We start from the raw sequence: 23,514 nt of genomic DNA, 5'->3' as shown, positions 1-23,514 counted from the left end.
CTCCATTCACTCAATGGTGAACTGCAGTTCATCACTCAGCACGTCTCGTAGTCTCAGTCTACCCACCATTGCAGTGCGCCGCTTCATTAGCTGACAGCCCCTGGCGTGGTCAAGCGCAAGAGAAAGTGTGATCTGCTGCCACCCATCCCAATGCATTTCATCTAGTCCTGCATTTCATCCCGTGACCAGCTGCTGGAACATTCACTCAAACGCGCCATGCATAGGTAAGAGGGCAACTTCTGACATTCGAATTAATAACTGGGTAGATCGGCATTCCTTAGCCGGAAATCGAAAGCCCTTATACGGAGAATGAACTGGAATGGAATTGAAAATGGAATGGAATGTTAATATTTTGTTACTTTTCACCGGTGCCTCGTTGCTTAACGCAGCAACATAACAACATAGTGTAATAAATGACATGATTTATTTATAGTTTTTTATCTTTTATCCAAGTTATTTATTACACTATGATAACACGAATTCAACTGATATTCTTGAAGCTGAACGCATCGGTCAATCATTGCACAATACTAATCCGAAAGAGAAATACTTTTATACATAGACCTCTACATACCAAATGTAGAGGTCTATGTAGAGGTCTATGTTTTATAGTTAAATTTAAAGAAGCACATTTAGAACACGTTCAAGCCCGCCACCCGGCCAAAACTCCTCCCAATCATGAGGTCACGTAGGCGCTACTTTCCATGACCATTGTGTTAGTTCGGGTTCTACTGTATTTAATCAGTTCATTATCTGTGCCCTGGGGCGAGGACTGGACAGGTTTTGGAAGGGAGACAGAATGAGGACGACGGTCGGCGGCCAGTCCTCGGTCGCCGGGACTGGAGGAAGCGAGGCCAGTGAACACGGATAGCTCGCAGGACACATCCTTCAAGCGACTGCACGGTAAGAAACACTAAGTAAATTTTGGAATAGGGTGATTGCATACGTATGACTTTGGGTGATTATAGGGTGGTTGGGTGGTTAGTAATTGTTGGTATTGCTCATGACTCTTATGTGCACTTTATGATATATCTTTATCATCTGCAGTAGAGAGACTTGTTCCCCTCTCTTAGCGCATTAACAGGCTATCGTGTTTGCTTCGTCAAGCTCAGAGACGGGCAGTGTTTTGTGCGGTTCGGGTGAGGAAATGCTTATCATGGAAATGAGGAGGTAATGATCTTGATTTGAACTCAGGTAATGAAAATGGGAAAATGGGAAGCATTTATTTGCAATGAAGACATCACTGTCACCAATTGCTCACATTTTCAAGATATTAATTAAACAGTAAGCTGTTGCGGTTGCCCTTACCTATTTAAGTTTTTTTTTTTAGCGGAGGCTTCTTATCTTGCGTGGTTGACAGCCGATAATATGCATATGTAGGTGTGGCTCGAAGAGCATTTATAACTTCTTTCGGCCTAAGTTTGTCCGTCAAAATTACGTCCACGTCATTATCTGCTAAATAATGGACCGATTAATGCTATATATAAAATTATTATTCATATCTTAGCTTTTTTGGTCTAGGTACCATGCCAGAAGCCACGTGCCGAGAATTATGGTAAAATATGGTGTTTCATAATCCTGACCCGCCTTATTTTCGGGTTACCTACGGCATTGCTATTATAATATTTTGCGAGGGTGTAGTAAAATAAATGACCATAGAAATAATTTCACTTGCAAGAATGCTGGTGGACTTCGGTACAAATTGCCCAAGAATCGTAATAAAGCAGAGATGACATTCACGAGATGCATATTTTGAGCAAAAAAAGTTTTCACTCAAGAGGGGGGGGGGGAGCGAAGGGTGCATAGAAGACACTAATATGCAAATGCCAGTCAAACACGACCGCATAGTCAAAATACTATTCAGCAGCATCTGTATCACTTAGCCAGTGGTTCAATGCTCGTATATCTTATTTCAGCATTGGGGCTCCAAGATGAGGGCGGTACTCTACATCTGCCTTCTGGCAGTTTCGGCAGCTAATGACACGGAACCTCTGACCAAGGCGTGGGCACGCAGGGAGGACGTGTGCAAGCTGACGTGAGTAAAAACTAAAACTCTATACTATTATTATGTGCTATTATGCGTAATATAATTAACCCTCTAGTGCCCCCGGTATCATATCTGTAAGTCAATTTGCAGAAAATTCGCCTGCTAATCATAGAGGTGAAAATTGTTGAAAACCCTGCAGTATCAGAAGTGGTACGACTTGGCAACCACCTGGTGGCAAAATTTTTAAGTAATGATATCTCAGTTTCCCACCAGGTGATTTTGAAGAGGGTCAGTTTGTCCTTTGCTGAAAGTCAATTTGAGATGCAAGTGTAAATTTAAGCATTTAGAAAACAAAAAATTGGTTATTTGGAAAGAAACTTGGTATACTGTGAGACAAATGTTCAACATATATCATAGTATGTTGCAAAACATCGCAGCTATTTCAGGGTCAAAGATATGGACCCCTATTTTTGGGGATACTAGATATGATACAGTGGGCATAGCACTCCAATATTTTCTATGAAATTTTCGCCGCTGCAACATACGGTGTGCCAATACCATAGTTTTCTCAGGTGATAAGCATTGCAATGGCCTGTGAGTCATTGCAAATGACGATGGTACAAGATGCATAAATTTGTGAAGTTCGCACCTCTTGCGCCAGATGCTCCAGACTATTCCGCTCCAGACTTAAAATATCATAACGATATTGGTACGCTTATGCCGCCTCTCATCCTTGTCAATCTTCTAACATCTAGCTCTCTATGAGTGGCCTTACATGCCTCATACATCTCGACTTTTCTAACGCTCGTAGGAATATGGTTTTGCAACTGTTTGACGATGACAATAGTGAACCTTTTGATCTGCAGGACACAAGCAGACCATATCTTCTAAAACCATGTTAGGAATGACATGCTATCGATGACAAGCTTGTTGATTTCAAGGAACGATCATCCGTGCGAGCATTTATGAAACCAAAAATTGAGACTTGATGTTAGGGACAGGAGGATTCAGCGGTCTCTTGCACAATTTCGATATTCCAACAGGGGTTGTGGACGGGCTTATTTATGGCTTGTGGGTCTATGTGTTAGCTGGGCATGGATGAAGACTTGCATTAGCAGCCAGCCAGCATTTTTCATTCATATTGGAGAACGATTCACAATTTGTTTGCGATTCAAATCTCCTCCGTTCATCCCAGTAGTAAGAGATTGAATGTGGAGTGGAAAACTATATCGTCATCTTCAGAGGAAGCTCGCTAAACGGGCTCGCCATGAAGACAGACTCAGGACCGAAGGGCGTGGTTCCTTTGATTTCCTATCTAAGAAGTAGGCAACCATGCACTGCTGCCAGGTTCCAGCAGGTGCCTGACACCTGGCAAGCATTTTCACTGCCAGGTATGTCATTTGTTGTCATATATTGACATATGCCGCCAACAATGGGGTAGCTGAGTGTCACTAAAAAAAAAGGATTATACTAAAACATGGATACTACTTTTGTACTGATCACAAGAATAAAAGTTACGGCATTGCGTAATGCGTATGCTCACCTCCATATGAGGTCAATGAACATTGTGCAAGTTCCTGCCGAATGCCGATCGGTGCACAGTTACCTGTACCTCTGTTGTCTGACACGTACAACGGTTACTGCACTGGTCAGTGCGCGGCTGTTATACTGACGCTGATGACATCAGGACCGCACGACCAGTCAAAGTAGTAACTGACAATTCACAGGCTGAGGGTTTCAGTCACCAGGGATTGTCCGGCTATCGTGAAGATAAACCAACATCGTCTTTGGCATTGATCCCGGTCCGTCGGCAGGCTGTCCAGCATTTTGCATCAGAACTGCTTCACTTCGACCACTTGCCGAGCCAACCGCAATGTCTTCATTTCTATATCAAGTGTGTATAATGCATCTACGTTTGAGAAGCATGACCCACATGTCTGAATTATGAAAAAATTGCGCTGTATCGTGGAAATTGAAGGAATAGAAGGCACTCGTAAAAAGATGCCTATGATTAGCGTTGTTCCCTAAGCAGTAAGCACCGACTGAAAGGACATTTTGATACAAGAAGAATGCCAATGAAATATTAAGAAAATGTTCTGTTAAAAGGTGCACAGTAAAGGATGTCTTGTTGGCATTTTACACATTGTAACTGCCACTTTTATCACTGAAATTTTTGATAATATATATTTTCTCATCTATGTCTTCACTTCCTTCTGTGTGGTCTGATACCACTAAAAATTAGCAAGTGGAATGCCCAATGTATCATATCTGATACAAAATTTATTTCCGAAATTTGAACTGCGAAAAAATATTTGACATCAGATTTCGAACAAGGGACCCAAAATGAATCATATGTCACAAGGTGTTAATTTTTGGAACCGTGGAACTATGTGTGGGCATTAGAGGGTTAACTTTCATGTGTAGGTAGTTGGTAGTGTCAGCAAATAATCATTTAGGTACGCCTGTTTATTTATTCATTCAATGGCCCTACAGCTATCTATGGTCTCCTGATATGCATGACTGGTATTTGTACCTATCTATAAAAAAAAAATATTAAGTAAGATTAAGTACCACAAGGATATAAAGATGTACTGATCTTAGGCAGCTTTTCCCAAATTGTCAGGGAACGATTTGTTTTTCAATAGAAAAACACAGTTCTAACGAATAATGTTTTAACCCGCGCCCGGCTGGGGGTCCTGGATTTCCACGCCCTGCTGGGGGGGGGGGGTGTCTGAACACCCCCCCCCCCTTCTAACTCGGCTCCTGGGCCACGTAGCGATATGCGGAAGGCGGCGTTCGAAAGAGCTTAAAAAATAATGACGAAATCACTTCGGCCAATTTTTGGTCAGGTCAAAGGTCAGGTCACCAGAGGTCATTGAAGGCAAAATTTCGCCGATTTCCAGGTCGAATGTCGACAATTTCCAAGATGCCAACGCATAACTCGGGAACCAATAGAGGTACAGCGCCGCGGAAAAGCGCATTCGATAGCCCTATATATAGAAAGGGCGTTAATATATTAACGCCCTTTCTGAGTAATCCTCTCAGATTTGACCTAACGTCAACGGTTTTGCCTGCAGGGGGCAAAAACTGCAAAAATAGCCGATTTTTTTCGGAAACAGTTTTTTTGCAATAACTTTTGACCCAAGCCTTGCACGACCATACTTTTACCGGCATCGTGGTCCTCTCGTCAAGATGCATCGAACTATAACTTGACCTTGAAAGGTCAACTTGAAAATTTGACCTCAGGTCAAGGTCATGACCTGACCAGAAAGGGTCATGCTGCATATCAGTCGATCCGTGTCGTCGAGCTGAACACATCTAATGCGTTTTCATCGCTCTAGCATGCCTCTATCAAAAGTTATTTGCGAAAAACTGTTAGATACCATTCGTGACCTAAGATGATCTCAGGGCATAAACAGGGGTCACGGACACCATTTTCATGTTCAGTGTGTCTAATCCACTTGCAATTCAGTGTTTGGGAGTGTTTATAATGTCTTCCGTCCAAAAGAGGCGCATTTCAATTTTCTCCCATTGATTTATAATGGGGAGGTCGCAAAATTGACCTGACCTTAGGTCATCGATATCAAAATTCTGATATACATTTTGTACGTGCTATTACTCTTAGCAATCGCTGAACGTTTCAAAGCGATCGGTCACTCGGTGTAGCTATGACAGACATTGAAACTTTTTATGAGGTGAGGTCACTTCAAGTGACCTGGTGACCTGACCTTGAATGACCTTGGTCTGAAATTTTCACATGTGTAGAATTGATGTATGATAAGGTACCAAAAACGGAGGCGCTCCGCGCCGCCGTTTTTGAGATATTCGCGAAAAAACACAATGGAGGGGGTGTTCAACCCCCCCCCCCCAGCAGGGCGCGGGTTAACTATTGACAACAAGCCTTCGGTTAATATGCAGTACGAAAGCTTATACCTACCAAACACTTATGTTGATGTCTAACGTTGTAGGTGCTCTTACTTCAACACCTGATATTCCCATTTCCTCCCACAGAAGCCCATTAACGTTCCCTTGGATGTGGGAATGTAAGAAGGGGGCCTGTGTGCGCACTCCTGTCAGCGAGGCTACCAATGGCATGACCCTCGGCGGCTGCAAGCTGACATGTGGCAAGGGATTCACCCTGTGGCCGAAACCGACCGGGGCCGTCACCCTCGGCAAAACACCAGTGTCCTTCAAGTACAGCCAGGTTATTGTCATCGTGGACGCCTCGCAGGATGTTCGCGGCCTTGTTGAGAAGGCCGGTAACAGGCTCAAGGAAACGCTCCGTGACATGCGACCTCCTGGCGGAAGCTGCCTGGAGCTATCTTCTGCGAGGGGTGCTAGCCTGGCGACGCGTCAGCTGACAATCCGCGTCACTGTAGAGCGATCTGATGCGTCGCTGACGCTGAAGACTGACGAGTCCTACAAGTTGAACATCACGCACACCGACGCCGACCAGCTAGAGGCACACATCGAGGCCAAGACGTTCTTCGGCGCGCGCCACGGCATGGAGACGCTCTCGCAGCTGGTGGCGTACGACGACGCCAACGACGCGCTGATGACGGTGACGGCCGACGTCAGAGACGCGCCCGTGTACCCGGTGCGCGCGCTGACGCTCGACACGTCGCGCAACTTCATCTCGGTGGCCGGCCTGCGCCGCACCATCGGCGCCATGGCCATGAACAAGCTGAACACGCTGCACTGGCACATCACCGACACGCACAGCTTCCCGATCGAGATCACGGGCGAGCCGCGGCTGGCGCAGTACGGCGCGTACTCGCCGCGCGAGGTCTACACCCGGGCGGAGGTGGAGGAGCTGGTGCAGTTTGCGCTGGAGCGGGGTGTGCGCCTGCTGCCCGAGCTGGACATGCCCGCCCACGTCGGCTTCGGCTGGCAGTGGGGCGAGAAGGCCGGTATGGGGAATCTCACCGTCTGTCTGGGCAAGGTGAGTTCTGACAGGTGCCAGCACCTCTGTCAGCTTATAGCTGCCTCGACGAAAGGCAGACTGTTCCGTGATATGTCCCTTGGGGCTTGGTTTTCGCTTTGAAAAGGCTTTGCTACCATAAGGAGTTAATAAAGTATGATAAAAAATAAGGCAATATCCAACTTCTCCAATTGAATATGAACATCACATTCATTCGTTGGTGTCGTGATTCAACTGTAATTATTTTTACAGGAGCCGTGGCAGGAGTTCTGCGTCGAACCGCCCTGCGGGCAGATGAACATCATTAATGAGAACCTCTATAAGGTTCTGAAGACGATTCTGGTGGAATACAACGATGTCTTCCAGCCGGACCTGTTCCACATTGGTGGAGACGAGGTAATGAATCTAGACGTCCTGCTACTTTACTACTGTTACTTTTGCATCCGTCCTAAACAACAACAAAACGCACTTTCTACGATTGATTACCTTCCGACGCTATAAGCCGTTTATAAGTGACCTCCGAAGTCAGGGCCTCGTCTAAGAGATTTTCACTGGGAGGGCCAGAGACTCAACGAGCCAAACCTAGGGTACCCCCAAATTCAGTTTTCTCACCGGATTTAGGCCACTTATTTTTTATCACTGCCCTTAAACCTGATGAACTTTTTTTGAACACTAAATAAATTAAAAATAGTAGACATCCGACCCATGCCTCTGCATTAGCTTATAACCCCCTCACATTGCCCCACCAGACAGTAATAATCATACAAAGAATGAAACCTTAGTTTTGGAACCGCTGCACCTTTTTTAAGTTGGTCATTTGTTTACGATTTCAGCCTCTCATGAATGCTTTACTGTTCGTAGGAGTTCAAATTTAACGACTTATTCCCGTTTATCTAAGAATCTTGCTCCCGTTATGGCTATAAGGGAGCCATCACTTATTTGTATGCGCTCCTGCTTCTCTGTTCGTGCATAGAGTTAAGAACGTTGAAATCAAGGAAATCAAATATTTTCTTAGAATAATCGTCGAGCAAAATGGACAATTGACGCCCTCGAATGACCTGAACATTGATCTTATCTTAGCAATTTATTACGAACGCATATATTTTTTGCGAACAACATCGGTTTCTAATGGGCCCCGCCGGCTTATGAGCGTCAGGTGCCGAGCTCTGATGGCCATTGCCAGCTTCTGGACCCACGTTGGCCTCTGGTAGCCCACACTAGTCTTTCCGGTCCCCAGAGACAGACCACCAGGCTGAGCTTACGATCACCCAGAATGGGAGCCTGCTTCATTACTATTAGGAGCTACTCTTACCGCACACCGCGGTGACCGTCCAGCCAGAAGTTCGACGTCGCGCAATGAGGACGACGATAGGTAGAAAGAAAAACAACAGATTGACGCCCCGAGGACAGAAACAACAGGAGAATACGTGAAAGAGAATATGCGGGACACGGAGTTAGGTCGCCTGAAAACCCGAAATGTAACTATTGCTGAGCGGAAAAAAGCAATGGTATCAGGTAGGTAAACAAAATAAACACGTGAAAACAGTCAGAGGTAATCGGGTATATCAATGTGCTCACATTGCTGCCATGTTTCGTTTACGCATTTGTTTTTATGTGCACTGACGCCTTGCAGTAAAAAATTCGTTTGCCTTTTCGCTTTTGCCGGGCCCCCCAGTAGTGACATTTTTACCCTGACTGGGGGGGCCAGGCCGGTGACTGCGGGGGTTTGGCCCCCCCCAGTTAACATGTTAGACGAGGCCTTGTCCGAAGTTTGTAATATCAAAAGCAAAAGGCATTGATCTTGTGCAAGGTAAATAGCGTTTTACATAGCTGCTTTTTTCTAGATCAACCTGAACTGCTGGAAGACGACGCCAGAGATTGCTGCGTTCGTCAAGGAGAAAGGAGGCGACCCCACCGACGACGAGGAGTACATGAAGCTGTGGATCCAGTTCCAGGAGCGTGTCTACGACATGTGGACCAGCATCGCCGGCGAGCAGAAGACGATTCTGTGGACGTCGCACCTCACCCAGCGACCTGCCGAGGAGTCGCTTCTCGACCCCAGCAAGTACATCATCCAGATCTGGACCACGGGCAAAGACCAGCAGATCGGCGACTTGCTCAAACAGGGCTACGAGCTGATTCTATCCAACTACGACGCCTGGTATCTGGACTGTGGATTTTCCGCCTGGGTCGGCAAGGGCAACAACTGGTGCTCGCCCTACAAGAGCTGGCAGACCGTCTACGATAACAGTCCCAGGAAGATAGCGCAGAGCTTCCAGAGTAGCTCTGACACCGTGGCCTCTCGGCGTCCCTCGCAGCCGCTCCGTCAGTCAGATTTTTCTGCCCAGATTCTGGGAGGCTCTGCGGCGCTGTGGACTGAGCAGGCCGACGACGCCAACCTGGACACCAAGCTGTGGCCTCGCGGCGCGGCGCTGGCCGAGCGTCTGTGGGCGGAGCCGGAGACGGACTCGCTAGCGGCCCAGTGGCGCCTCGTGCACCACCGTCGGCGAATGGTGGCCCGCGGCGTCCAGGCCGAAACCATGCAGCCAAAGTACTGCCACCAGTACGACGGTAGCTGCTACATCAACTAACGCTGGATCGTCCAGATTTCAGCTAACTCTTGTGCAATCACCTGGATGCAATCGCCCAGGGAACTTTGATGTGTGCACGAGAAAAATATAAGATAAGAAGTAGTGAAATGTCTGTCGTGCCTTTATTTGTACACACACACTACATATCACAAATTTAAAATTAAGCAGCAAAACAGCTGCGAAAATGAGCTATTAAATGAATATGTAAATAAGCCTTCGAAAATAAGTCATGATGATCGTCATGATAGCTCTGAATTGTTGTATGACGGAGTCGAGGCTGCCTGAGGTCGGTGACCGGCGACCATTTTAAGTCCGTGTCCACAGTGATCGGTCCCTGCGCCATGGATGCGCGCCGCGTGGCAACGGCACCAAAATAGGTATAGGTAGTGTCATCATCAGCCCGAATTAGAATGCATCATGCATAACTCTTTTATTGTTCGTAACGCTTTACGCACGATCGCAGCCAATGTAAAGTAAGGACGATAGTTCTAGGTGTCTGGAGATGAGTACATAGATATCTGTAAACATGTAGCTGAAGACAAGATCTGCCACTACGCTTCAGCCTTCACGAGGAGCCGTATTCCAGCAGCCGACTGGCGGCGACTATTACACATCGCAAGTCGGAGCGTCCGGGCGCAAGGGAGAGCACACCAGAGAGCGGGGTCGGAGGAAGCAAAGAGCACGGTAAGAAAAGAGCACAGAGCACGGAGAGCACAGAACAGGGTCAGTAGAGAGCACAGAGTCGGAGTATACGAGCGCGAGAACAGCGAGTTGTGAGCGGTCAGCACGGCGCGGCGGTGCGCGCGAGTGCGGCGCCGTGCCGAGGACAGCGATCGAGCCAATCATTGGAGACGCACGTGCGCACTCTACAACGTCCGGTATCACAGGCAGTTCGCCGAGGCGCGCCGGCCGGCCCGCGGGCCGCTGAGGGGACCCTACCCCAGCGCGCGCTGCGCCCGTTCCTTTGTACGGTCGGGCACTGCCGAGGCGGTCCCAGAGCAGGGACTGCTCGCGTCAGTCAGACGGTTCGCGTCTGGGGTGAGCGCCGGAATAGCAGCGGTTGCTCAGCGAGGGTGACACGATCTGTCATACGCGGCTTTACCAAAAAAATTATGGAATAACCCCACTTCGCTGGTCACCAGTGCAACAAGTCGGGAAACCAGTCGACTTCCAACTGTATCGCTAGCTACACTTAACATAATCAATGGAATTGTAGTGGATTACTCAAAATCAAGAAGGTTAACAATACAAGCAATGCTGAAAAATAAATGTAGCATAGTAAAACTAAAAATAACATCAACTGAGGTAAATTAATAACTCCAACGAGTGCATTGTAAGCTAAAACTTCATAGAACATTACATAATTCAATTGCTTCCTTTATAAACTTCTCGATCCAGCGACTGCCCCTTTTGCATGCGACTGCACCCTGCTGGCTACCAGCTCAAAGGAGTTCCAACTAACATTAGGTATGGAAAAGCCTTCCAAGAGCTGTAAATCGTACAAATTATCGTGTCAAAACTTTAAATAAGTTGGAGAAGTTTGAAACCGGTCGGGCTGACTAGCATCCGAAATTAAAACAACGACGCAGAAACATACGCTCAACAACAATAGTGCTAACGGATCTTCCCAAATCCCATCATTCGACACCTATTGGGATGCGGTTTCATATTTAAAGGGACCCTCCCACCTTCAAAAAAGTTTATGAATTGGCATGAAAGTGATGTCGCTTGGTTCAGAAAGAGCGAAAACGAATATCTACCAAATTTCACCGAAAAATATTCACCGGTTTTCAAGATATTAGACTTTTACTTTTGTTTACTTTTTTGGGATCTCCGCTGTTTCTAGCGACTTTATTTTAGAAGTGCGGCGTTTGCGGCAGATGTTGCGCGCAAATAGCATATACCCCGCGTGCTACAAAACGTTTTAGTCAAACATTTAAAAATCGTTAGATATTTGCGCTGACGTCACACATTCAGAGGGGTATTCCTAAGCATTAGCCCCTCTGAATCAAAATGCTGCAATTTTGAAATTCAATATTTCCGATTTAAGGCATTTCTCGATGTTGTGAGTGCCGAAACCGGTAATTGTGAGCCAGGGACCCCATTTTGGCTATCTCAACTCAAATCTAATGTTAAGATGGGAGGGTCCCTTTAACTGGAGCCGCGATATGACAAAGATCTGTCTTACCTTCATACACCTACCAGCATCCCTGTCAGTTAAAATTGCTGAAGTTCAATATACATAATTCTCTTTTCTACCTATTCAACAAGATAAATCGTTTTGGGAAGCAGCGCCTCGGGTTTCAAGTTGCAACCAGCAAAACACACACAAGAGACACGCGCTTCCGAGCAAGCATCAGCTAAACCGCGGTGAAGTGAGTCGCATCGGATGATCTGTGGGACACTTATCCTGTCGGATGATAAAGTATTAGTTAACAATGTACGAGCAATTGTGTGGGTAGTCGCAAGTTGAGACTACCCACACAATCGCTCGTCAACGAACGCAACAGACAACGCAGGTATAGGTATAGTTCTGACAAAAGTGACAACGCCATGAACTTAGCTAAAGTATCACCGTGGTAACTACCGCGATTCAATAAATCAGCACTGAGCGCAATTAAAGCCGGCCCACAGCGCAGGACACACCATCACTGAAGGCATCACCACATTCGCAGGTGTCAGCGTAGCCCCAGCCACCGGCTACCGCAGACACGCAGATCATTTTCTTATTGCCGAGCGAAATCACCAGAGCTGCAGTCCTCACTTTCAGCCAGCGCTGCCACCGGAAGTGTCCAAATGTCCCTGTCCAGTATCCAGGGCAGCGGTAGGCCTGCAGCCTTTGCCTCCAACGCGCGTCTCAGCCGTTAGCTCCGGACGACAGCGTTGGGTCAAACGACAGCAGTCCCACCTACCCTGCCACATGACCGTACCTCGACAAATATCCCACCACAATGACATGACGCCTCGCCACCAAGACATGCACTAACATTATAAAAGCGTTGATGAGCACTGCTGTGGGTCGCCGCACGCCGGCAATCACCAGATGCGTGACCCAGGTCACACAATAATCGTCCACTCCCTTTAAAAACTAGCGCGGCTCTAGGCGGCGGCGAATCCGACCCGTGTTGACGTCACTGAAGTCGGACTGATGACGTCACTGAGGCAATGGCGGAGTGACCCCAGCAGTAGGACGGTGATGTGACGCCTGGGCCGTGACGGGCCGTCACAGTCGCCGTGACGGGCCGTCGCAGTCGCTACCGTCACGCCATGGAAGCAATACTGGTCGGTATGTCCTGTCAAAGGTGCAGCTGTGTGTCAGGGTGGGTACCGATAAACGCCCCTGAAGTTACAGAGCTGCGCATGTATGAAACAGAATGTACAGTCGTGTACAGGTTGATGGTCCTCTACTCTTTATCCACCGGGTTCCTATGGCTCAGCATTGGCAGCAGCCGCCTGGTACCGGTAGGCTGTGCCGCATGACCCGAGAGTGAAGCGGCACAGTCTACCCACGCCGTTTGACATCGGCTCGGGTCGCCGGGTGGAGGGCTTTGTAGACCAGCTGTTGCGTCAGACCAGCGCGGGGGGAGGGACTCGTCTCGGTGGTTGGCGTGGGCTGGCGAGTGGTGTGGGGCGTGTTGGTGGACCATGGGGGCTGGGCGGGTGTGTGTGGTCACTTGCTGCATTGCACATTTTGCGTCGCTTAACAATTACATTCCTGTTTTTGCTAAGCACAATGCACGGAAGACCCAGCGAATATGATTTACTTTACTTGTGCATTGTGCAAAACGTGATTTGGCACGGTATCGAGGAAACTATAGGTCTTGTGCCACATATATGCATGCTATTTAGGCAATACGTTTATGAAAATGGTAGATTGATCCTGGATGTCAATTCGTATGCTAAATGTCGACATGTATTAAATGAACGAATGAATCAATCAATCAATCAATCGACAATCGACATGTAGGTATAAAACCGTATAAATGGCTCGCAACCACTAAAATCAAACCAGATCCTAACTCGGGAAAGTAGCCGGAGCCCCGATGAGGCTCGAACCGGGACTCCACGTTGAAAGTTTTGCCAATGATCCATCACCATTCCACCAAGCTAGAGCGACCGGCACCCGAAACCACAAAAACATTCATTGACTTTGCTACCGACCGCCCGGCCCCGCCGCCCGCCCGGCCGGACTTTGCCCCGGCCCAATCCGCGATCCGGTGTAGCTCAACGTAGGAGTGCTAGACTGTCAAACTGACCGGTAGTGAGAGGCCCGGTTCGAGACGCTTCGCGTGCTAGATGTTTTGATGACTGACCCGTTTTGTTTCTTTGCTGCAATTCATGAGGAGACCGTATGCACCCTTACCTGTCCTTTCGCACCCCACTTGGGAGATGGGTATTTGAACCCCCTGGGTTTTGTGAATATCTCTAAAGCGAATTTTTGGAGGGTGGATTACGATCGGTTCTATGCGACAAGTGACCAAACACACCCAGCCCCAGATCCGCTCACTCCCTCCCCACATCACCCCCGCCCCACACCACACTCCAGCCCGCCTCATCCACCGAGCCGAGCCAAATCGACAGGCCTGACCCTTACCCCCCCCCCCCCCCAGCCGGTGTAACGCAGCGTCCGGTCAAATCGCTCTACCAGGCGACCCGAGCCGGTGTCATACAGTGTGGGTAGGCTGTGCCGCTGCACTCTCGGGTCATGCGGCACAGCCTACCGGTACCAGGCGGCTGCTGCCAATGCTGAGCCATAGGAACCCGGTGGATAAAGAGTAGAGGACCATCAACCTGTACACGACTGTACCTACTTACAATTGCAAACGTAGGCCTGTCTTGCAACTGGTTAAACAATTATTGCGTTATGTTGTATCTTAGAAAAAAAAAAGTTGTTAAAAAGTGGGCCACAGCCAGTGTTTTGGTAGAATGAAAAGCTCACAGATTGTGAATCTTAGTGAGAAACTGTGAACAGTACTGACCTGCAGATAAATGAAAATTCTACGTTTCTACTGGTGACATTCCGCTTTTTCCGCTGGAAGAAAAAACAGGTCAGTTCAGTAGTTTCCTAAACGTCCTTATTACCAGTCAACTGGAGATACAACAGTATTTAACGAGTAACCACATTGAACACATCATGAAGTATTAGGTATCACAGTATCAGTAGTACATATATATCTATTCATCATTCTAATTTCAAACGCGCGTGCGATTGAATATATAAATTTTTTTTGCATTTCTTATAAAAGTATAAAAGTGCACTTACCCTATAAAAGGGTAAGTGCAGGCTATCGCACAAACATCTTGAGCCATTTTTAATGTAACGGCGTCTAATTGAATTTGGAAAGACGCTCAAGCGATTGACCATCCATCGCTCGAACAAAAACAGCTTCATTAATCAGTGTGGCGACATGTGAAATTTTGTTGGAGTGGCGTGGCCCGCAGGAGCCGGTGGTCTGTTCGACCGGTGGCGGCGTCATCGACCCGTTATTAGTCTAATGACCGACCGGGCGACGCCACGCTGCCTCCGACCGATCGCCGGCTATGTATAGCACGGGAGGCGGCCGGTGCGGCGCACACCCAAACAGGCGGACCACGGCAGACCCTCCCCATCCACCCCCACCCAAACTTCACTGCAGAGGCGAGTGCGTGGGACGTTATTAGTAAGTATGGTGTTTTACAAGGAGCTTCCTGTTCAGGGGTGTTGACTTTTTAAAGGTAGACTGCCACCTTTTTTCCACAAAACGGTTTTCACTAGAGCTGAGCCACCTATGTCCCAGACTGAAGTCGGTTTTCCGAAATTCGAACCCGTTTGCGAGAAATCGGAGACCAAAGTTCAGTTTGATGCCATTTTTTTAGTCCAAGAAAACCGACATCTCTACTGTTTATCGATAACTTTGAAACACGAATTTTCTTATCTTTTGGTAAATATATGTCAAAACTTTGATTGTTTCGAGATCAGAGAAGAATTTTGGAGTGTCAAAATAAAAGTTAAACCTATATATTCAGTAGTTCATTTTTTCCAAAAAAGTGTGGGAAATGGGGTTTAACATGGGCGGCAGACCCATTCCAAATGAGCCATGATTTTTAAATGTTTTACGAAGTTAAATGCAAAATAAATTAAACATTGCCAATTTCTTATGAAATCATATAGTAGTAAATCATAAAATACCTTACTTTTTCAAATAAAATGTAATAATCTTATGACCTTGAAGTCTAGTGATGTGTAAACATTGTCGCTAGACATTAACCGATTGATAATTGTATGATAATCGTCAATTTTTTTCGCGATTCACGTGATGATACTTTGTCAGGTGAATTCTAAAATTTTGTTTTGTCCAGGGAATAAATCATAGGCCGATCTGAGAAAACTTTTTGAAGGTGGCAGTCTTCCTTTAAAGTTTAACGTTTCAATGCACGGGGGAGTCGATATACATGTCGATACACAGTAAATATTTTCTTAAAATTACCTGAAGCACATAGTTATGATATACAGAAATCGTGAATTTTGAAGCTATGTTTCTGTCTGTCAAATTATAGGAAGGCTATAGTGATGTCACTTATATGCTATCGTATCAAATGACTACCGCAATATAGATTTTTTAAAACAAAATCTCATTCGCCAACACCATATCTTCAAAACAAAATCTCGTTTTAACCGAACACAGCTAGGTACCCAAACAATTTCATTTTGTTTTTAATAGAAATCTGAGCGACTCGTATGCATGCAATCTTGAATAGATTAAGATTGGGTGTTTGAATATCTGATCCGGTCTGAAGGGTCCTGTTTCCACTCCATTCGCCACTCGAGCCGGGCCGTAAAGGCCGACTCCGACCCTCGGACCTCGCTGCTGAGTGGTTCGCGGTCGTTCAGACCCGACCGCCCCGCCGCCCTGAGTTCCACCGACCTCGGCCAGGTCCAGAGACCCGGGGCTCCTATCGGCCGTGAACATGCAACCAGCTCTTTCAAATATGCAGTCGGACTTGGAGGGTCGGCGCCGCGGCGGCCGCTGCTGACATTTCGAGCCATCGATCCCTGGAAGTGTTCTATACCTCGCCACTCCGAGGGCGGAGGAGGACGAAACGCAGCCAGAAAATACCGCACCGCACTGCGGTGGAGCCTTTTGGTAAAGTATGTAAAGACGTCTGTATACCGATGTCCATTGTTCAAGGGTAAGCATTTTTCTAGGGCTAATCATGCCAGCTGTTAGTTTCAATCAAAGGTCAAAAGGGAATTGGTGAAGCTCTCATTGTTATCACGTAGATGTCAGGCTGTTTCCATATAACTAGAACACTGGACGGAAATTTCTTACCTCTATATTGTTTTGCTGCATATATAGCATTCCAGCATTCCGCTGATAACGACATGGATCATATGCAAAGAATATCGATTATTCTCTCTCTCTCTCTCTCTCTCTCTCTCTCTCTCTCTCTCTCTCTCTCTCTCTCTCTCTCTCTCTCTCTCTCTCTCTCTCTCTCTCTCTCTCTCTCTCTCTCTCTCTCTCTCTCTCTCTCTCTCTCTCTCTCTCTCTCTCTCTCTCTCTCTCTCTCTCTCTCTCTCTCTCTCTCTCTCTCTTTCTCTCTCTCTCTCTCTCTCTCTCTCTCTCTCTCTCTCTCTCTCTCTCTCTCTTCCTCCCCCTCTCTCTCCCCCCCCCCCACACCTTTCCGGCTGCGGCGCCGGCTGGTCCGACGCTCCGGCAGGCGGCTCCAGCGGCTCCAGCAGGTTGTGCCGGTTGCCGCTGGGCATCCTGCCCGGCTTCAGATAGCGGCTGGGCGGACGCGCCTCCGGAACAACCTGCTCCAGCTCCATGGCCTCGTCGTCACTGTCGACAGCCGTCACTGGGGTCAAATGGTGACCCTGGGGTCAGTCAGCGCCGCCGCGCAGGTCAGACGGTGACCGGGGGTCGGTCAGGCCCGTGGGCGGTGTTATGAGGTCGACGCTGTTCGGTCGCCGTTTATGATCAGTAGGCTGCCAGTTGGGTTTCGTTTTCCGGCTAACCATTGGTCGAACTCGCGTGGTCTTTGCGTTTCACCAATGAGAGGCCAAGAAACGCCAGCAAGAAACTTTCGTATATGTATGCGAAAACCGGCAGCGTGCTGATTAACAAAGAAACCGACACCGAACAGCGCTGCGGACTGGTATACAGAGTAAGAAGTCGGTTAGGAGTGCTACCATAATGTTAAAGTTTGTTACGCGATAACGTGTGACATATGAGTTCGATGTCTAAAAAAGTAAATGAATCGATTTAAGCACCCATTTAAACGTATAACAAACTACGCTTCACAACATTGAACTGACTGTACATACACCGTCAGTTCACCTTTGAAACGACCCTTAATATCTAAAATTAGCAAATTGATATTTTCTTCGAGTTTCTCATGTCAACAGCAACGTTAATGCGCTCATGCAATGTTGTATGTTCATGAAGTCTAGGCGACATAACCTGTACAAATCGGAATGTACATACAAAGTCACACAAAATATCTGAACAGTAGTGTTATACCTACAATGTACATACAACCAAGTCTACACCATTTCAACTACTGGTCGGATTCTAGTACGCAACCACTCAATGGCTGCAAAAATTCGATACGAGCATCCAAAAACGTTTGATCTACTCTATCACTAACTACCCATATCCGGCTAACTACGTACTCACACACATACCAGCAAATACTCTACGCACAACGTCTAACGACCAGTCGCTCTTAGCTACACACAGGTTATACCTAATCTTCCTCGGTACACTACGACATAGCGCATACAGCCATTCAGTCCAGTATTTTACCAGAGGCTTAGAAGTTTGATATTGAAGCATTGAGAATGGTGGCTACTTATACTCGTAAACTTTGTTGCGATTAACGACTTTTTCTGTTGCCCGTAATTATATTTTTCCTGATACGTTGCTATATTTTCAAGGACACTTGAATTGTAACTTTTATAATGATCAGAACTCACTAGGTGATTTTGTTAATAATCTAAGCCTTTGGTCTCGTCTTCTGTGTTCAACTACACTCGATCTTAGGCCGGAATGAATGAAAATTTCGCCCAAAGTAGAGCAACAAACAACAAAATTCCAGGCAAGCCCTGGAATATAACCAAAAACATAAGGATGCTGCTGGATAGGTTGTACTGGTGCATGTGACAATTACAGAAAATCATTTTGAATGATTGAGATGAAGAGCACTGTCAATAGTTCATCCAAATATCGCGTGATATCTTTAGATAATCTGTTGAGTACATGAATGCTTTATAGCATGACTCACAATTATGCCAGCAGTTATTGACACAATGTATTTAACAACATTTACAAAAGTCGCATGGGAGCTGCGGATATGGAGGTGAAATAACTTCATTAAATTTGAGCCTGTTTTCCACTGCAGGTTGGGAGAATCAATTTTTTTATACTGTATTTTGGCCCTGTAGACGGGCTGAGAAACATTGATATAACCGCTATCTACAATATCTCTACTTCTAGTGATACAGCGGTTTTCTACATACTAGATGACGCTCTAAAGCTTCTATTAGGTAATAGGCCTAAAAGGATAAGTATATACGTAACAACACTTCTATTGTAAACCTGTCTCAATCTAGAATAGATTATGAAGAAATACTGCATCTATTTTATCATATCTACGAGGCCTCATGAAGAGAAACATGGTACGGAATGCTTAGAAACCGACTACGTTTTGTCTACAGCTCACTCGAACTATCGGCTTCAAATCCTATTGGTACCTACTCAACTGACACATTTACATTGGAGACTTACAGTTGTATAACGATTGACAAATATGCTTGGGTTTCATAAGTTGTTTGATCCTTTGAACGACACGCACAACACTGAAAGTATCCCACATTACGTGAATGGAGCGCTAAGGTCACACGGGCAAATAGAAAACGTCCCGTGCACCCAAAATTAATAACAACACGCTTCATGATCGATTAACATAAACAAAGTCTGGATTAAAGCATTTACGAGTAAGGTGGCAATGTATTTATTCAACTAAATTTAGAACGCTTGATTTTTCAAAATTGGTACCAAATCGTGTTCAAAATTCTAAAATTTAAAAGGAGAATTTTTATGAAAAACTTGAAATTCATTCAGTGAATTTATTGCGTTTTGAAATTTATTTACTTATAAAGAATAAATCTAACTGAAATTTGTTTTCAAGTATTGCATTTCATTGAAATGCGCTAGATATTCTTACAGATATTTAAATGATTATTACTGTGGTCAATGATCAGCAGAAGTTGCTGCAAATATAGGTACAAGAAGATGAAAAGTCAGATAAACAGAGGGTAAAAACAGATAAACAAGTATTTTGTGGGATCGGCTCATGGTGCAGCTTGAGGGACAGTCACAAGACAGTGTTAAGACAGACAGACAATCCATACAGGGGACGGGAAGGCCGTCACATGATCAGCCTCAGTCGCTGAACTGCAGCCCAGCTCTGGCCAGCGCAGCCGCCGCCGCTCCCACCGGGCTTCCCAGGCAGCTCGGCAGCCCTAGCCAGCGCTCCCCATGCGAAACTGGTGACACAAACTGCTGGGCCCTGCCTGTGCTCGCCGGCGGGCGGGCGGGCGCGTCAGCATGCCGTCTCGCTCTCGGCGCCCGGGTCGGCGTCGTCGTCGTCGGAGCAGCGCGAATCGACCGAGAGCAGGCCGACCGAGCTGCAGAGAGAGGGTCAGCCGACGGTGACTGCCCGGCCGCCCGGTGCACCTGACCCTGGCAGGCTGACCCGATACTGACCCGACCCCAAGCAATTCCCGCCTGACCTAATCCTGACCTAATACTGATCTTACCCTGAACTAATTCTAAGCTGACCCTGATCTGACCTTGATCTGATCCTGACCTGACCTGACCTGACCTTCGATCTGACCTGACCTGACCCTCGATCTGACCTGACCCTAACCTGACCTGACCGACCCAGACCGGCCCTGACCCGATCCTGACCCACCCGACCCTGACCTGACCCTAACTACGCACTGTCCCGACCGGGTCCCCAACTCTGCGACCTGTGTTCCTACATTTCAGCAATAAATTTCTTCGAATATTGCTAGCAGGACAATCAAAGAAAACATTTGTCCAAAGTTGAGCTAGCTACTTTAGCCTGCACTGCAAAGTTTACTGAACCAAAGGCGCCATCCCGGCTCCCACTCGTCACGTGACCTCAGGCTATTCAGCCCACCCGAGCCAAACCAATTTCCCTGAAGCAGTTAGTTCAACAAATTCATTGAACGCAGTCGACGCTGCAGGATTCGGATTAAAGTGTGCCGAAGGATACGCAATAAAATCCGTAAATACGTCGTCCAAACCACCATGGTTCGTCGACCTTGCAGCTATTCAATCAGGCTCAATATTGCGGCGATGCTGAAATGGGTTTGACATGGCCCTACGTCATCCACTTTAAACAGGTTAAGCCATTTTATGTGAAGATATTCCAGCCGGTAGTGCCTAAATCGGGATGGGTCACCTGCAAAGAAAGTGTCAGTCGATCGTCATTTTGCACGCTGAAAATTCAGGCACGTTTGATCTAAGTATAGCAGCTCCCCCATTCCCGACAAGAGTACATTGTCGGCAGTATCGTATCTGACTCGGTAGAGGGATCGATAGTTCGGGCTCTGCGGCTGACGGTCCTAAACGTGCCGCACGTCTGCAGGGCGCAGCGGCGGCGCGTCTCACTTACCCGCTCTCCTTGCGCCGCTCCCGGGCCAGCCTCACCATCGTCGCATTGATCTTGCTGGAGATGGACTTGATGGAGTAGGTGCTGGTGGCGTTGCTGCGCGTGGCCACCTGCTCCTCCTCCCTCTCCAGCAGACACTGGGCCTTCTCCTGGCGGTCGCGCTCGGCGGCGGCCGCCTCCTTCCGCTTCATGCGGTGGTAAGCGTGCACGAGGTAGGTGATCGACACCACGAACGCCACCGCCGGCGCCACGATCGACAGCATCAGCTGGTGCTCGATCTCCTCCGGGTCCAGCTCGGTGATGACGAGCGTGGCGTCTACGCGGCTGTAGTAGCACGGAAACGTCACGTTCGGATCACGGAACCGGTCGTGGAATATGGTGCAGTTCAGGGTCGGCGGGTAGCCGCACCCCTTCACGTTCGGATAGAGGTACGCCTCGTTGTGTAACCACTGGTGACCCGGCGGCCGCTCGCTGCACGTGAAGTTCTCAGCGTCTGTGTATGCCACGAGGATCTTCACACACTCGTAGATCTCTCTCGTGCAGCCCTCGCGACACGACGTCCAGTCGGAGCAGTTGCTGGCGCCGAACATCTCGGTGAACGAGACCACACAGCAGGTGACGGGCTCTACCTCAAAGTCCATCTGTATGGTGGTCACGGCCGGCTCGATCACGAACGGCACCAGGAACAGGAAGCCGAAGAAGGCGCCAATCGCCACCAGACTGAACAGCACCGTGGCGTAAAAGTCCAGCTTGGGCAGGTTTTCCTCGTACTTTTTCTTGAGTTTCTCGGCGAGTGTGAGCTTGGGCGGCACCTCCTCGAGCTCCTGCTCATCGGCTTCATCGTCCGACAGGCGACTGTGCTCGGCAGAGATGGTCATTCTGGACGCATGGCGGGCTGACCCGCCGTCCGCTCACTTCACCTGAGGTACGGGGTGGCGGGAGGTCAGAGGGGTACGCCGCACGGGGCATAAAGGGGTATGGCGGGTCAGAAGTGCACGGTGGAAGGTTGAGGGACACGAAGTTAGGTCAGAGGGGTACGGTGGATGGTCAGAGGGACACGGAAAGAGATAAGAGGGACACAGTGAAGGTTCGAGGGGTATGATCAACGGTGGGCGGTCAGAGGGGTACGGTGTTAGCTCAGAGCGGTACGATGGACGGTCTGAGGGTCATGGTAGAAGGCCAGAAGGGTACGTTAGGAGATCTGATAGGTACGGTGCAGGGTTAAAGAGATACAATGCAGGTCAAGGGGACACAGTTTTAGCTCAGAGGGGTACGGTGTAGCTCAGAGGGGTATGGTGAAAGGCCAGAGGGGTATGATGGTTATGGGTTGGAACCCAGCTAGGGGTACGATGGAAGGTGAGAGGGGTATGATAGAAGGTTAGAACCCAGAAAGGTACGTTGGAAGGACAGTGAGCAGGATGGGCGATCAGAGGGCCACAGTGAATCGTTAGAGACATGTGACATCACTTTTTGCCATGCGATAAACAAGTTGATTTTGCCAGTCGATGATCAGAACTGAGGGCCAACTACTACCACAAACATTCAGCTATATTTCTAGCTCAATAATTAATGTCTCAAAATTATGTCCTGTCTTTCCCCGTTTTGGTGCTTTGCGTCAGGAAAGCGCTTTATTACAAGGTAATAGTAATTGGAATCGTCGGAATACAACCGCAAATCGCTTTGCGTACAGTTGTGCACCCAAATCATCGTTTCAGATATTGAGCACCCAATTACTCATGTCTCAAATAAGTTTTCAACTGAAACACATTTTGAAACATATTTCAGATCCCGGAATGCCAGTTCCAGGTAAGGAAGGCTCATTTTACATACAAAGGGAAAACTGGATCCATAAGCCCAATAATTAATTGCATCAGCCGACCAGAGATCGGCATCATCCAGCCCCATAACTGCACCACAGCCCACTTAGCACATTAGCACCGAATACAGTCAGCCCGTCCCCCTCTGCCGCATACCTAGCACCCACTTCCGAAACCGATTCTTTCTATCCAGTACTTCCATCACTTCCTGCTCCCTGGTGAGTGGTGACCTGACCTCCCCGGTGACCCGGTGACCGATGACCTGTCGCTCAACCACGTACCTGCGGGTCAGACGTCCGGCCATGGCGACGACGGCGGCTGCGGCGACGGGCGCGGCTCTGGCGGTCCGGCGGACCAGGCGCGCGGCGAACATCGATCGTCACCGCTCCCCGCCCCGCCCGGCCGCGGCGGGACGGCCCGCCCCGCCCGGCGGCGGCCGACCGCCGGCGGCGGACGGGCCGGGGCGGCTCGGACCCGGTCACCAATCAGCGTGGCATGGCAGCACGCGGCCCGCGT

At 48.0% G+C, this 23,514-nt stretch overlaps 2 protein-coding genes across 4 annotated transcripts; one reads left to right on the top strand and one right to left on the bottom strand.

Moving 5' to 3' along the window:
- The first annotated feature begins 770 nt into the window (after positions 1–770).
- LOC122366384 (chitooligosaccharidolytic beta-N-acetylglucosaminidase-like) lies at positions 771–9,629 on the top strand. Of its 2 annotated transcripts, XM_043338597.1 has the most exons (5): positions 771–903; positions 1,917–2,035; positions 5,999–6,929; positions 7,161–7,304; positions 8,753–9,629. In XM_043338597.1, exons 2-5 carry the CDS (start codon positions 1,932–1,934, stop codon positions 9,497–9,499), a joined length of 1,926 nt encoding a protein of 641 aa, XP_043194532.1. In that variant the 5' UTR covers positions 771–903; positions 1,917–1,931; the 3' UTR covers positions 9,500–9,629. The 2 variants fall into 2 exon arrangements, with proteins under 2 accessions (XP_043194532.1, XP_043194538.1); XM_043338603.1 differs by lacking the exon at positions 771–903 and having other exon boundaries at positions 1,792–2,035.
- A 555-nt stretch (positions 9,630–10,184) lies between these two features.
- On the bottom strand, positions 10,185–23,376 carry LOC122366374 (protein tipE-like). 2 transcript variants are annotated; one of them, XM_043338574.1, is made up of 5 exons: positions 23,280–23,376; positions 21,185–22,101; positions 17,158–17,319; positions 14,479–14,531; positions 10,185–12,792 (listed from the first exon to the last, which is right to left on the bottom strand). In XM_043338574.1, the coding sequence occupies exons 2-4, from the start codon at positions 22,057–22,059 to the stop codon at positions 14,498–14,500; spliced, it is 1,071 nt and encodes a 356-aa protein (XP_043194509.1). In that variant the 5' UTR covers positions 22,060–22,101; positions 23,280–23,376; the 3' UTR covers positions 10,185–12,792; positions 14,479–14,497. The 2 variants fall into 2 exon arrangements, with proteins under 2 accessions (XP_043194509.1, XP_043194519.1); XM_043338584.1 differs by lacking the exons at positions 10,185–12,792; positions 14,479–14,531; positions 17,158–17,319 and adding an exon at positions 20,041–20,168.
- Positions 23,377–23,514: the final 138 nt, after the last annotated feature.

The sequence above is a fragment of the Amphibalanus amphitrite genome, unplaced genomic scaffold, assembly GCF_019059575.1.
Source record: "Amphibalanus amphitrite isolate SeventyFive unplaced genomic scaffold, NRLGWU_Aamphi_draft 000029F_arrow, whole genome shotgun sequence".
In the NCBI taxonomy this organism is placed as follows: Eukaryota; Metazoa; Arthropoda; class Thecostraca; order Balanomorpha; family Balanidae; genus Amphibalanus; species Amphibalanus amphitrite.
This window is presented reverse-complemented; position numbering and strand designations above follow the sequence as displayed.